The sequence below is a fragment of the Capricornis sumatraensis genome, chromosome 13 (assembly GCF_032405125.1).
Source record: "Capricornis sumatraensis isolate serow.1 chromosome 13, serow.2, whole genome shotgun sequence".
Lineage (NCBI taxonomy): Eukaryota > Metazoa > Chordata > Mammalia > Artiodactyla > Bovidae > Capricornis > Capricornis sumatraensis.
The window spans coordinates 41801688-41817486 of NC_091081.1; the positions used below are offsets into that span (position 1 = coordinate 41801688).

At 37.5% G+C, this 15799-nt stretch overlaps 1 protein-coding gene across 1 annotated transcript; it reads right to left on the bottom strand.

Annotated features, from left to right (window-relative positions):
- Positions 1-14449: 14449 nt before the first annotated feature.
- LOC138089888 (small ubiquitin-related modifier 1-like) lies at positions 14450-14718 on the bottom strand. Its single transcript, XM_068985459.1, has 2 exons — positions 14575-14718; positions 14450-14521 (listed from the first exon to the last, which is right to left on the bottom strand). Exons 1-2 carry the CDS (start codon positions 14716-14718, stop codon positions 14450-14452), a joined length of 216 nt encoding a protein of 71 aa, XP_068841560.1.
- Positions 14719-15799: the final 1081 nt, after the last annotated feature.

Below are 15799 nucleotides of genomic sequence, written 5' to 3' on the forward strand. Positions count from 1 at the left end.
TTTCCTTGTATCTAAGTTATAGAAAGTTAGCTTGTAATCAACTGAACTCATTATAAAACTCAAATTATTAGAAGGTCACGAAACTGTGTAAAGAAGTTTTGACAAAAAGACCTTGGCCTGCCAAAGGCCAAAATCACCGTGAGCTATGAGGGAGGAAAAAAAAAAAAAAAATCTGTGTATTCCTTTCCATACAGAATGCATTTAATTTAAAGGGAATTTTCTTTTACATTAATATTTCTCTGTAACTTCAGTCTTCCAATAAAAAAATGGATTCAATTTATGAGTAGAAAATATAAAACAGATACATTTTAACACATAGGATCTAAGTTGTATGCAACTGTTTTGTATCTAGGTAAGAATCATTGCAATTTGAAGTGATTCTGATATTGCTCTCATTTATCTATGTTTTTATTCTCATCCTTAAATTTCAAAAAAGTCAGTATTTAATTTTCATCACTGGACCATAAAAAACAGAATGACTGGAATCCAGAAAAAAAGCCTATGAGTAGATGGCCTATAATCTTTGGCTCTTTGATATACAGCTTACAATTCCATAAGGAAAAAGTGGTGCCTGCGAAACTGGAAAAAGCATATTAAGTAATATGGGTCAAGAGCTTGTCATTAAATATTTATTGAATAATGCAAATAGTCTCATTCGTTGTTTTAGGGATGTACTTCTGATCATTTTTACAGCATCTGCCATCCTTCCTGACCATTTTAAGTGACTCACAGAGTGAGATTCTTTGATTTCTGCCCACACAAGCCTCATACTGGGACTCAAAGCACATATGAGCAATAATGTGAGGGTTTAACTTACTCCAAATTGTTCCAAGATTATTTTTATGACTAGGAGTAATAGCTTCACCTTTTTATTCAATTTAATGGTAGTAATTTTATATCGTTTGCTTCATGCTAGGAAGTCCTAAAAAATAGCATTGTCTTGCAGACCTGAATAGCTTGTTAGGACCTAAAGGGCAGTGGCTGAACTTACCAACACTTGGGCAATGATACAACCTCCATGGAGATTTATTGACTGAAATGATGATTTACCAGCCCTCTCATATAAAAGATTCTCTCAACAGCTAGGACAGAAGTTTCAAAGGCCCATAGCTAACATTTTAAGTTGCCAAACTGTAACATAACATTTTGATTTTATCAGACTTTTTCCTTTAATTGTACCTTTTACTATTGAAGAGATGGTAGTAAAAATGGAAGAAAACATTAAAAATAAAAAGGCCCTGTAGAAATGAATAATCTTTTTTCAAATAAGATAGAATTGAAATAAACTCAAATTTTGTGATCAATACTTGCTCAATTCAAATATTAGAACTAAATTTTCTGCCCTTAATTTGTTTCCATAATCTACTGTATTGTATTTATATGAGGAAGTATTGGATTTTCTTCTTTAGTTGTTCTGAAGCTTGAATTCAGTAGATTGTTTTCATCTCAAGCTTATCTAATTTAGGCAGTATAGTGACAATAATTCTGAATTACTACTCTAAGAAGGTGAAGTAGTATTCAATTTAAAAGTAATAAAAGGCAAACTATTTAGATATTTAGGCATAAGTAGATACTTAAGTAGTCCATGAAGTATTATTCAGCATAACTAGTCTCAAGAAATTGCAATTTTCACACAATATGCATGCCAGTCACACACACATTTGATCAGCTATCCAAATGTTCATTTATTGACTAACTTACATTCTTTAAAAAAAACCAATGCTAATGACTGTATATCAAAGTATAATTTCCTACTCCTAAATGCAAAATTAACCACTTTATTTTAGATTTTGAAATTTTAGATTGGTTAATTATATTGTTTCCATTACCACTAAAAGACAATTAGTACTTTGTTTTCCCCACAAACTATTATTATTAAAAATCAGCATAACTTTATTATATACAGAGGGAATTTACAGACAGCTTTACACAGATTGGAACTTCCCAGGTGGCACAGCAGTAAAGAATCTGCCTGCCAATGTAGGAGACACAAAAGACTCAGGTTTGATGCCCTGGAATAGGAAATAGCAACCCATTCCAGTATTCTTGCCTGGAAAATTCCATGGACAGAGGAGACCGGTGGGCCACCGACCATGGGGTCACAAAGAGTCGGACATGACTGAGCACATACGTTTAACTTTATTATATTATTTAAAATGACAGAAAATATAAAGTAATGGATAATATTAGTTCTTTAAAAAGATATAATTTTAATTTTATTGTAATGTGATAAAGTTCTTTTGGTTTTGCTGTTTTTAAGAAGCTAAGAACAATACTTTTATTGAGAGAATAGTTTTTGTTTTGAAAACTATTTTGATAAGCGTCTTATAGGGGAGGGAGGAGAGAAGACCCTGAGAAGCAAGAGAGGACATACGTTAGTTCAAAGCCAGAAACAAAAGTGATGTAGAACTTGCCTTCACAAGAGAAAACTAGGGGTTTGGGAAAACTAAAGAGGAACAAGAGAAAGTAATGAAGCAAGATGGTGAAGAGCTGGAACCCTGTGTAAGTTCCCCATCTTCCAAAAACTTTATGTGAAGCTTTGAATATGCATAAATGCATGTAAATATAGCTTATTTGATAGGACTTGAGAAGGAGCAAAGCTCTGGACAGCATTAGCTCCGTGTAGGAAAACCATGCAACCAACTGATCCCTAAACTAAGCTAACTCTGTTTAGTTCTGTGCAGGATCTCCAAATCAGATGGAGCTAAATCTCATTTTACACACATATAAACACATATACAACAACAGAGAGAGAGGTGCAGGCAGGCAAACATACACAAAAGAGTCTTTCTTAAAATGCCTTTTTATATGTATGATTCCTGCTTTAGAAAAAAAAAATCCTGGCTTCTTATTGTCAGCTAGGGAAATAACATTACAAACTAGTAGAACCAAAGACCATGTAATAACTTATTGTTATAGTTCATGTTTTTATCATGTCAACCAGGGCACACAAATTTGAATATGCATATTACATATATATATAGTATTGATTATAGTGTACAATAAAAATCAAAAATTTAGATAATTTATAAACTTTTCCTTCTATAGATAGATTTTTTTTGTTGAAGAAATTCCTAAACCCTTGTCTATTTCCAAAACTCTCCAGATCCTTTCTTGCAGATATGCGTACAAGTAATGCAAACTGTCTTTAATCTTTATATAAGCACATCATAGTTAGGAGCATGAATTTTTTGATCTCTAGAAAATGTCATTCTATTGATCCTAAACCCAGGTAGAAATAATTTTGTATTTGGAGAACCCCCAAGATGTCCTTTTTACCTTGGCTATTTTCCATTGAGGCTAAATTAAAAGAAAACATGAAAGATTTCTTTGATTTTTATTTTTTAGCAAGAATTCATAAGAAATGTGCAGAGGCCTTTTTAATTCCTTCACTCCTCTCAAATAAGTATTCCCAATACACTGAAAGGCAAAAACCATAAGTTCAAAATAAACAGCTTTTTATGATTAAAAAAAATCCAAAGCTGCTTACTGAATTTTCTCAATTTTAACTGCCTTGAAGCTTTGAAGAACTGCATCTGACTGGAAACCATTCTCCATCTCCTATTTCTTCCAACACTACCTTCAGTTCTTTCCCTATACACTTTTCTGCAGACACTAAACATACATGAGTATATATTCAGCATGTAGGGCAGCATTATATTACAGACAGAAGAAAAATATACGTTAACTCAACGGGAAAAAAAACCACTTTGTACTTTCATTTATTCTTCTGTTCTTCCAATGGATGATAATTGCCTATCTGTACCAAGCACTGTGCTAAACACTGGAAACAAAATAAAGGAAAAGAAAGGAATAATCATAAATAAATGATACAATGGGAATGCACCAGAAGTGAGGAGAACAAAGCATCTGAGTGTGTGGAGAGAATGAAGGAGCCACAGTAATGGTTTCTTAGAGAAAATGACTTTAAATCAGCTACATAAAGAGAAGAGTAGGAAGGGAAACAGAGGAAGATCAGAAGTCGAGAGAGAATGTGGCCTATTCAACAAATTTTAAAGCTGTCAACATGATTGGAACATGAAACAAAGGGAGGCAGTGAAGACTCAGGAGGAAGTCTGGAAAAGAGTCAAGGGTCAAAACTGGCAGGTGTGATTTTCATCCTAATGGTGACTTAAAAGAGAAAAAAAAAAACAACACTCAGGAGTTACATGAGAATCATTATAATATGCTTTAAAACTATGATGACTTCTTTGTGAAGAATAGGTGAGGGGAGGTAGTGCTGGGCAACAATGAAAGCAGAGCTGTTGCAGAAATTCAGGTAAGAGCTGATGGTGGCTCCTCTGAGTTTGTGAGTGAAAGTGAAGAGAAGGGAAAATGGCCATAGAATAGAGTGGGTACGAAATAGTGAGTTTTTGTATGGAAATATCAGGGGAAAATGGGGTTAAGGAAAGCTGCCAGAAGTTTGGTGAGGATAAACATGATGTCGATTTTAGTCTTTGAAAGTAAACATAAAGGTGGTAATAAAGAAGGTTGTGTGTGTGTGTGTGTGTTTTGCGGGTAAGGCAACAGGTTCAATTTTGGATATGTTGATTAGAGAATCAAGCAAGATACTTAGGTAGAAATGTTGAAAAGGTAGTTGGACATTTAGAATAAGAGTTTTGGAAAATGGTAGGAGTAGCTCATTAGTACCTGAGGGATAATTGAATATTTGACAATAGACAAAACCACTTTGGCAATGTAGAAGAAAACCTTGTACAGAAACACTAACCTTCAGGGATATGTGCAGCAGTGGGAGAAAAGAATAGTATGGTATGGTGTCACAGGGCCAAAGTAAGTGAGTGCTTCCTGAAGAAAGAAGTTAAACAAGATTTAGTAATGAGAAGGTCACTCGGTTCAGTTCAGTTCAGTCGCTCAGTCATGTCCAACTCTTTGTGACCCCATGAATCGCAGCACACCAGGCCTCCCTGTCCATCACCAACTCCCAGAGTTCACTCAGACTCAAGTCCATCGAGTAGGTGATGCCATCCAGCCATCTCATCCTCTGTCGTCCCCTTCTCCTGCTCCCAATCCCTCCCAGCATCAGAGTCTTTTCCAATGAGTCAACTTCGCATGAGGTAGCCAAAGTACTAGAGTTTCAGCTTTAGCATCAGTCCTTCTAAAGAACACCCGGGACTCCTTTAGAATGGACTGGCTGGATCTCCCTGCAGTCCAAGGGACTCTCAAGAGTCTTCTCCAACACCACAGTTCAAACACATCAATTCTTCAGCACTCAGCTTTCTTCACAGTCCAACTTTCACATCCACACATGACCACTGGAAAAATCATAGCCTTGACTAGATGGACCTTTGTTGGCAAAGTAATGTCTCTGTTTTTGAATATGCTGTCTAGGTTGGTCATAACTTTTCTTCCAAGGAGTAAGCATCTTTTAATTTCATGGCTACACTCACCATCTGCAGTGATTTTGGAGCCCAAAAAGATAGTCTGACACTGTTTCCACTGTTTCCCCATCTATTTCCCATGAAGTGATGGGACCAGATGCCATGATCTTTGTTTTCTGAATGTTGAGCTTTAAGCCAACTTTTTCACTCTCGTCTTTCACTTTCATCAAAAGGCTTTTTAGTTCCTCTTTCCTTTCTGCCATAAGGGTGGTGTCATCTGCATATCTGAGGTTATTGAAATTTCTCCCAGCAATCTTGATTCCAGCTTGTGTTTCTTCCAGCCCAGCGTTTCTCATGATGTACTCTGCATAGAAGTTAGATAAGCAGGGTGACAATATACAGCCTTGACATACTCCTTTTCCTGCTTGGAACCAGTCAGTTGTTCCATGTCCAGTTCTAACTGTTGCTTCCTGACCTACATACAGGTTTCTCAAGAGGCAGGTCAGGTGGTCTGGTAGTCCCATCTCTCTCAGAATTTTCCACAGTTTCTTGTGATCCACACAGTCAAAGGCTTTGGCATAGTCAATAAAGCAGAAATAGATGTTTTCCTGGAACTCTCTTCCTTTTTCCATGATCCAGTGAATGTTGGCAATTTGATCTCTGGTTCTTCTGCCTTTTCTAAAACCAGCTTGAACATCTGGAAATTCTCGGTTCATGTATTGCTGAAGCCTGCCTTGGAGAATTTTGATCATTACTTTACTAGCATGTGAGATGAGCACAATTGTGCGGTAGTTTGAGTATTCTTTGGCATTTCCTTTCTTTGGATTGGAATGAAAACTGACCTTTTCCAGTCCTGTGACCACTGCTGAGTTTTCCAAATTTGCTGGCATATTGAGTGCAGCTCTTTCACAGCATCATCTTCCAGGATTTGAAATTGCTTAACTGGAATTCCATCTCCTCCACTCGGTCACTGCTGCTGCTGCTACTAAGTCGCTTCAGTCGTGTCCGACTCTGTGCGACCCCATAGACAGCAGCCCACCAGGCTCCTCTGTCCCTGGGATTCTCCAGGCACTAGTGCCTAGTAAAATGTTTGTAACTCTAATAAGGAAATGCTCATCAACAGAGATAGTGTGAGGTGAGAAACAACAAGAATGAGAAAAGTAACATCATCAATTGTTAAGATTTATAAAAATAGACTCACCTCCTAAGAAGTATCAGCAATACCCAAAGCATCAGTAGGCAGATAAAAGTGTAAAAAGAAGTGTTTACAGAGATCTTCAATAACTGGCAAGTAATGCAGTTAGGGTGGAGAAGGCAATGACACCCCACTCCAGTACTCTTGCCTGGAAAATCCCATGGACGGAGGAGCCTGGTAGGCTGCAGCCCATGGGGTCGCCAAGAGTCGGACGCGACTGAGCGACTTCACTTTCACTTTTCATTTTCCTGCATTGGAGAAGGAAATGGCAGCCCAATCCAGTGTTCTTGCCTGGAGAATCCCAGGGACAGGGGAGCCTGGTAGGCTGCCATCTATGGGGTCGCACAGAGTCGGACATGACTGAAGTGACTTAGCAGCAATATAGTTAGGGAGGGCCTTTGAGTACCTAGTTTGCAGTGACATTTATGGTTGTTAGTGCTTTTGGTGGCCTTGCTTTATCCCATTTGTTTGCTTTCAGGGTCTAGACAGTTCAAAACAGAAAGAGTTTGGGCATGATGAGTAAAATAGCATAGTGGAGTATTCCAAGGTTTATCTTAGAACTACCTGTTAGGAATTCATATTAGCAAAACCTCCTACCTTAAGCGAAGTGAAAAGCAATCACAAACAAAACATGAGATGGAGATACAACTCTCAACTAGGCACAGAATTTCACATATCAGAGGTTTTTTGGGGGGATATCACATTCCACTAGCAGAGACAAAGGTCAGGAGGCTTGAATGTCAATAAAAATGTTATCAATGTATATCAGAGATAGATAAGAGGGCATAAGTGCAGTTTAAAATTCTGATACTATGTTCATCATAGAGAATGACTCCATTTGCAATAAAGGTCCCCTCCCCAGAAAAATAGGAAAGCATCCAAGGCCATTTTGGAGTAATTAAGTACAGCAGTATATCCCCTATGAATATTCACTTTAGTAGGTGCAGCAGCTGAATAAGGAGCTTTTTTTTTTTTTTAATATGTAGGGAGTGTAGATAGAGAGCATCTTCTAAATATGGAATTATTCACACCATGCAACTTATATTAACTCATACCATAAAAGGTATTCACATCTTTCTTTGTCTGACTGCTCCTGCTTGATCATTTTATATAGACCCCAACTTGAAGCTGGCCTCTTAATTATATAGTATTCCTGTATCCTCAGAGTGAACTGTATTTAATTTTCTTTGGATAGTTTTTATTCTTTCGGTTGATAATTACTCCATATCATATTATACTACTTCAAATTTTTGGAGAAAACTATAACTAGGGACACAGCAATCAAAGCTCTTGTTTTAATTTTTAAAAACATATAAGGAGTATTATTTTAGGAAAACCAAAATAGTTATAAAAATTTAAATCTGTTTCTCCTGGTGATATGAATTTTTCAACTTCAGCTGTCATAAACAGGATTTTCTGAAAGCTACCTTTTTGAGCTGTTATGTTTTCGAAATGGTTGCAGAGATTTCATAGCTTCCTCTAGGCAACTGCAAAGCTTTGAAACACACGGTAAGATGATTTCGCCAGAAGGGAGAGGAATTTGTAACAGCTATTTTTAGCACTGGACCCTCAGCACCATGGACAGCATACTCAAGAGTACTAGGACAACCCAAACTTCCACAGAGGAAAGTCATCATATCTGGAAGGACCTTAGTTGGGATGCCACTAATAGCCCCTTCAGGACCTGACCCTTCTAGGAATGTGACATTCTTTAGCAAAAATGAAAAAGAAACAAAACTTTGTTTATCGACAGCACTATGTTATTACTAGCATCTCAGGTCTCATCTCCTGCTTGCTTAGCTTTTATATGACAGTGCCCATCAAAACCTGAGAACTAATAGTCATAAACACAAGTCAGATTTAGAGGATGAGATCTGTTCTGGATCATTCCCACTGTGCCACCTCAGATGACCTTTTCTGTACTCTACGTAAGTTCAAGGCCAGTGGTTTAGAAGATGATTGCAGAAGAACAAACAAATACAGGAACATGGAAAATTTTTGCTAAGACTTTAAGAAGTATTAAAGCTTTTGGATATGAAAGAAAAGGGAATGGGCTCAGGGTCAGTATGCTTAGTAACTAAGAGAATGGTCTTTGTGTACTCTTTAGAAAGTCATCTTATTTCCCAGATTTGATTCCTTCATGAGTAAAAATAAAAGGTCTAGATTAAATGATGATAGTATTATATAGTTTTCAAAAGGATTTTTTCTATATATGCTATGATTCCATATGCACATAATTTTAGTGTATTGTTTGCAGTACACTTGTTGGATTCTATTCTCCCTCAAGTGAGAGATTTCAGAGAAGGAAAAAAAAATATTCATATTAGGACAAAAACTGAGATGACAAGCAATTATACAACTGTAGCAATTAATTACACTAAAATTTAAAAGCTTGTACTCTGCATATTTTAAGCCATTAGACTGAAAAACAATCTGTCATCTATCTCCGTCCACCCTATCATTTAAATATTGCAATATCTTTAGCATTTATCATATATTCTGAGACCCAAATTTTAATACCCCACCCAAAAAATACCCACTAAGAAATCTTTATCTTTCATCAAGCAGAGGGAGACAGTAGTGTCTGGTATACTAACGGAGGGAAATGTTAGCATCCATTTAGGACTCATTTCTTTCCAGAGGTTCCTGGTTCAAACTGGTCCCTGGAAAGGAAACAAAACAAAACAGTGAAGGAGTTGTGATTGTAAATGACCCTCAGGGTAAAAAAGGAAAAGAAATGGGAATGGAAGAGATGTATCTTAGGAACGAGATGTTCTAGACAAAATTTGGGACAAAGAGGCTTTTAAGGAGTGAAAAGACGTTTTGGTCAAGCCCTAAGCATTAGTGACTGTGATGTAGCAACAGCCAAGAAAGAGTTCCAGTTTCTATGCCTAAATTTTATGCTTTTGCACTTTTGCTCTCAACTCTAATAGCAAAGAAAAAAACAGATGTGTTTCTTTAAACCCAGACTTACTGAATCAGATTACGGCCATAATGCCCTAACAAAATCTCTTCAAAAAATTGAAAATGTTATCAAAGATGTGGAGAAACTAGAGTTAATAGTGCTACTAGCATCTACTCCAACAAAAATCTGAGAAATGTTAGGTATGAATTGAGAGGGGAAAACAAAAAGAAACTCGAGAAACAGAAATCTGGAGGAATTGTGATTGTACTGGCTTCCCTACCTGGGTTTTTTCCTTATGCGTGCGTGCTAAGTCACTTAAGTCGTGTCTGACTCTGCAACCCTATGGACTGTAGCCTGCCCGGCTCCTCTGTCCATGGGATTCTCCAGGCAAGAATACTGGAGTGGGTTGCCATCCCCTCCTTCAGGGAACCTTCCCAATCCAGGGATCAAGCCCGTGTCTCTTATGTCCCCTGCATTGGCTGAGAAGCCCTTTTCCTTATAAATTTTGCTTGTATTTTTGAGACTCTTAAAGAGATTTTCATACAGAAAACAAATGAAAATCCAGCTTTGGGATAAATATATTCAAGTGAGAAGAGAGCAGAAACTATTCAAGCAAGCTGAGTAAAGATACTAAAAATCTCAGGAATGTGAAAGAGATTTGGTACTAGAGATGAGCCTTGGGAGATGGTTAAGATTCTGTCAGGAAATTTGAAAGATGGACAATAGTGGTAAAACCAGGTAAGGCCATTTCATAAGGGATGTTACCACGTTAAGGGGTGTAGATTTAATTTGAGGGTCATGAGGGGAGAGGTAAATGTTTTAAAAGAGTAGTTAAATTTCTTTTTGAGATAACTGGTACCAGCACAGATGCTGAGTTGGAGAGGTCAAAAGGCAAAAGGAATGGGGAAGAGCCAGAAGGGAGGAACTGGAGAACTACTGCAAAAATCCAGCCTAGAGATGGAGGAAGGAGATATATGGTAGTGATAGTAAAGGGTGGAGGTAGGGGAGGGAACTGGAGAGGTGTTTGAAAGGTTAACTTAATCAGATTTAGTAAAAGATTGAGTGTAGGGTTATTAAACTACTAGGAGCAGCTTTCAACATAGGAGCTTGGAGAACCAAGTGAATGACAAATTCATCAACCGGACTAGGAAATGCAAGAACTAAGTCATTTGCAATTTAGCCAGTCTGGGTAAGCCTGTGTGATATCCAGGCGGAAATCCTCCTCTTGTAACTTTGGAACCCAGGAAAGAATGGCAAAAAATTGAAATTTACCATAGATCATCTATAGATATCTAATACTACAACTGCCCTACCATTGTACACCGATGTAGCCTTCCTCCAATTTCTTTGGCACCCGAAATTAATAAAAACCCTTTGAGATCAGACTTTTTTTTTTTAATGTGCAATTATGCTGGAAAATGGACTGTAGACAGACAGTCTGTCAAAACATCAGCTCAAACCTAAGAGGATGCATTGTATATTAAAAAAAGAAAACACGCAATCTCTCCATAGTTTGTTTTAGTAATCAAATGTATTAATGTTATCTCAGGTCCCATTACATTTTATGGAAAATACTTTCAGTTTTTCTAAAATCCTTAAACAGTTTTCTGTAAAATACATCCACTTTAAATCATGTTAGGCATTTTTTTTTTTTAATTCACACAATTGACACAATTTAAGAACCACCATAGATCCTCTCACACTTTCATTTAAAAAAACAAAATGTCTTCCATTAAGATGTGAGTTCAACATGATAATTTGATATCCTATTCATTTGCTGTAAATAGGGCCTTATTTGTATTTAACTTTGTATGTTATACACCAAAATAACATGTACAAGACCCTCTTCTGAATATCACTTTACATGATGATAATAGGTAGTGATCTTAAATGAACAGATTTCTATCCAATTTTGTAAAATCATAAATCCATTTTACACACATTGATAAATAATTCAAACAAGGCTAACAGTGCTCATATGTACCTTAAATCATTTCTTAAAATAAAGGCAAATTTATTTATTTTATCTAGTGGCTCAGATGGTAAAGTAGCTTCCTACAATGCAAGAGACCTGGGTTCCATCCCTGGGTGGGGCAGATCCCCTGGAGAAGGGAATGGCAACCCACTCCAGTATTCTTGCCTGAAGTATTCCATGGACAGAGGAGCCTGACAGGCTCTAGCACATAAGGTTGCAAAGAGCTGGACATGAATGAGTGACTTTCACTACTGACTTGGTTAATGAAAATTAAGGAAATAAAATTTAAATATCATTTCATCATCTTTTTTATCCCAGCTAAGAATTCTCAGAAGAAACCACCAAAATCCTTCAGTGAAATATTTAGGTTTAACTAATAAACTGTTATTTTCTTTTTTTGAGTCTTCTCTTTCTGTTACTTGCTCCCCTCCAATATCCATCAGCAAAGTCAACAAAACATATTCTAAATCCATCCCTTTTTCCTCTAATCTCTAAATATGCCCTAGTCCAGCTAACAATCATCTCTTACCTGGGACACTGCATTATTTCTCTTCCACTCTTGCCCACACCTTAAACAGATCCTCCCTTTAGAATAATCTTTTAAAATAGAATACTTAATCATTTATCTACTTAAAACCTTCAAAAGCGCAAGTAAAACAAAAGCTAAATATGTTACACTGTTTAGGTCCTATGTAATCCTGTGCCTGTCTGTCTCCAGCCAAACTTAATCTATGAGCTCCAGCCATTTTGGGCTGATTCTGATTCTGCAAACATGCCAGGGTCCTGGCACCGGCTCTTCTTTCTATTTCCAACACTGTTTTCTTCATATTTGCTTACCTGGCTCCTTTTCTGTTCCAGATCTCCCCATATAAATAGAAAAGCCTTTTTATCACCTAGCTTAAGCAATACCTCATGACTCTACCTAGTCAGAATATTTTAATTCTCTTCACAACACTCGTATTTGATCACTCAGAGAGTTCTCTTGCTTATTTGTTTGTTTACTGTCCATCTTCCAATATATAATAGTAAAGTCCAGGAATATTCTGTGCATGGAAGAGATTATTACAGTGATGGAGAGCACACGTATTGGCATCAAATAGCTGAGGTTTGAAGCTTTGATTGTCACTGTATCCTCTGGAAAGTTATTAACACTTTGCCTCAGTTCCTCACATGTAAGATAGGACAAACATTAGTGTACACTTCATAAAGCTCTTGTGAATATCAAATGAGCTAACCAGGCATTGGTGTATTCTAAGGATCTGAGAAAAGCCATCCACTGTTTACCTCTGAACTTCAACACCTGGAACAATACTCAGTACAAGTGGAAACTTAATAAATACTTTTTTTAAAAAAAAAGAAGCAGAGGAAAGAAGACCATTATACCCCTGTTTATTAATGTATTGAAGTGATTCATTATCTTTTAGAAAAGATTTGTTATTTCCTTTTTTCAGTTCTAAGGTATAGGCATATACCCAAATGGGAATTTATTTTTCACTTTGTACTCCAACTCCTCATGGATGTAAATTACTTTGGAGCTTGAATGGTCTCTCTTATAAAATGGCACTAATAATCCCTGAACTTTAGCACGTCATAGAAATGTAAGGCAAAAGAGAACTGAAAAACAGCAATAATGTACCGGCTGTTTGTTAATTTAGCTGCCTTCTCTGTGTAACCCCACAGCTGCAATACAAGGCAGTTTCAATTGTAAACTGGAAAGAATATAAATTATGGCTAATTGAAAGTGCCAGAGAGACCCAAAAGATGACAAAATGCAATTACCCAAATTGGATGTGGGCCAGGCCAGGAGTGGTATGTCTGCTCTTAGAAATAATGTGAAGTTTTATGTGGCAACAATAGCTTGTTACAATATGGCTGCTGGAAACAGTTGGTACCTCAGTTTCCCCCAGGCTCCTAACAGCCCTATATTTCCAGGACCAAGTGCCCCTGGGAAAGGAGTTTATGGATGCTTCTTTTTCACAAATGACCACATATTTGCATAGATCTGACTTTATATCACTTAAAACCCAAGAGTGCTCCTGGTTTCCTGGTCTGGGATATCTGATGCCCTTTGGGGATAATTTATTTCAGAAACCACAGGCTATTAATTTGGTTTCAGGTTGGAAACTGCTGCTTCCTCATTCTTAGGGATAGAATAAGACATAATCTGGTCCTCCCCTTTTAGACAAAAAGACGGAATTTAATATAATATTTTTCTTTTATGTATCTTGGGCTTTAATTCCATGGCATATAAATAATACTTGTAAGATTTTTTTTACAAATATTTTGTTTATATTAATGACACTAATACAATGTCCATTTAAAACCCATATCCCAGACCAAAAAGTACAAATAAAGTCAAAAAGAGCAGCGTTCTGTTGTATACACTTCTGCATGAATAACTTTAACCGCTAACGAAAATTAGATCTTTTCTGGGATCTTCTGACAAGATTTTTCTTTCATCATAAAATGGTTTCTCCTCAATGAAGCCATCTTTGGAGTTAGTCATTATTCTCAACACCTCTGTCATGTGACTCCAACTGGGTATTCCTCTTCTTTTGGTCCAGACCCTCAGATTTTAAAAGTAGCTTCAAATTAAGGAAAGGTCATTTTTCCACAGTTCTGTTTTTCAAAAAACATCCATCTCCAGGAATGAAGCAATCATATGCTAGAACTTCAGAGCCAATTGGAAAGTCATAAGGAACACTAGCATTAGCTGATCTTATTTATCACAAGCCTGCAAATGCAGTCCTGGAAAAGACAGCCTCTCTATGCACATATGTAATTTTAAAAAGGAAAGAGTGATGTGAAGGGGGCTGAGGTTTGGTCACAAAAAATCAGCATAATTAAAAGAAACAGTAATGAATAATGGGCACTCGAATTCAAATTACCAGATGTTTTAAAGAGATAGGGTGCCAGTTTTCGATTCTGTTTTGAACACCACATTACAAAAGAACTATTTTAAAAAATAAAAAAGGATTAAGGGGAAAGAAAAAAAAAAATAAAAAGAGTATCTAAACCGTTGAACAACCCCCTGTTTATTCCTGATAAACTTCAATCGCATCATCCTCCGTTCCCAGTTCTTTTGGAGTGTGATTATCGGCAATTCTCTGACCTTCAAAGAGAAACCTGAGTGAAATCATGGGAACTCCCTGTCTTTGACGGTATGATTGAGTGTCTTGAGATGCATCGTCATTTTCACTTTGAAGTGAATCTCACTGCTATCCTGTTCGTTGACTTTAATATATTCTCCTTCCTCCTTATTCCCGAAGTCTTCGATGGAAGGTTTTGCTTCCTGGTCAGACATGGTGACGGTGGCTTACCCGGGGGTCTCTGCACACCAGCGGCCTCTGGTAGGTAGAACCTTGCTCCAGGATTTACAAATCTGTCTCTCTACCCGACTACACAACACTGTGGCTAAAGGGACTTTCCCTACACCTTCTACTTGTAAGATTTATTTCTTAAACGTTTATTAGGTTTGCTTTTAACCTGAGATGTATATATATATACTGCTACTGCTAAGTCGCTTCAGTGGTGCCCTACTCTGTGCGACCCCATAGACGGCAGCCCACCGGGCTCCCCCGTCCCTGGAATTCTCTAGGTAAGAACACCAGAGTGGGTTGCCATTTCCTTCTCCAATGCATGAAAGTGAAAAGTGAAAGTAGAGTCGCCCAGTCGTGTCTGACTCTGTGACCCCATGGACTGCAGCCCACCAGGCTCCTCCATCCATGGGATTCTAAGTTCATTAATATATTTCAAGGTGGAAGAAAAGTAGGTTTCTTCCTAATACCTACCTGCCTTGTGGTAGTTTCATTATTCCCACTTAACACAAGGGGAAACCTAGAGCTAGGTTAAAAACCTTCCACACAATCCCTCAGCTCGTCCCTGACTAAAGCAGAAATTCCAGCTCAGGCCCAGGTGATCACAGAGCCTCTACTTTTCCGTCAACACTCTTCTGTTTTTGAAGAAACTAGATGCAGAAATGTAGAGAAGATAAAAAAGCTGGATCCCCACCATCTATGACCTTAAAGAGTTTAGGACCTGGTCATGGAAAATGTAGTATAAACATACTTAAGTAGAGACATTCCCCTACTGGTCCCAGCCTTTTCCTAGAGCCCAAGTTGTCTTTATTACTGCAATTCAGGCATATCTGACAGTGTCTGTGTGCTGGTTGCAAAAGAGAAAAAAGTGAAAGTGTTAGTTGCTCAGTCGTGTCCAGCTCACTGTGACTCTATGAATTCTCCAGGCAAGAATACTAAAGTAGATAGCCATTTCCTTCTCCAGGGAATCTTCCCAACCCAGGGATCAAACCCCAGGTCTCCTGAATTATACACAGATTCTTTACCATCTGAGCCACCGGTGAGACCAAAGGACACCCATGGGCTTGA

Bases quoted from the DNA above. Each gene is read 5' to 3' on its own strand.
- LOC138089888 (XM_068985459.1), bottom strand. From the start codon at position 14,718: ATGTCTGACCAGGAAGCAAAACCTTCCATCGAAGACTTCGGGAATAAG. The intron at 14,522-14,574 runs GTCAAAGACAGG...TTTGAAGGTCAG, and splicing joins TCAAGACACTCAATCATACC to AGAATTGCCGATAATCACAC.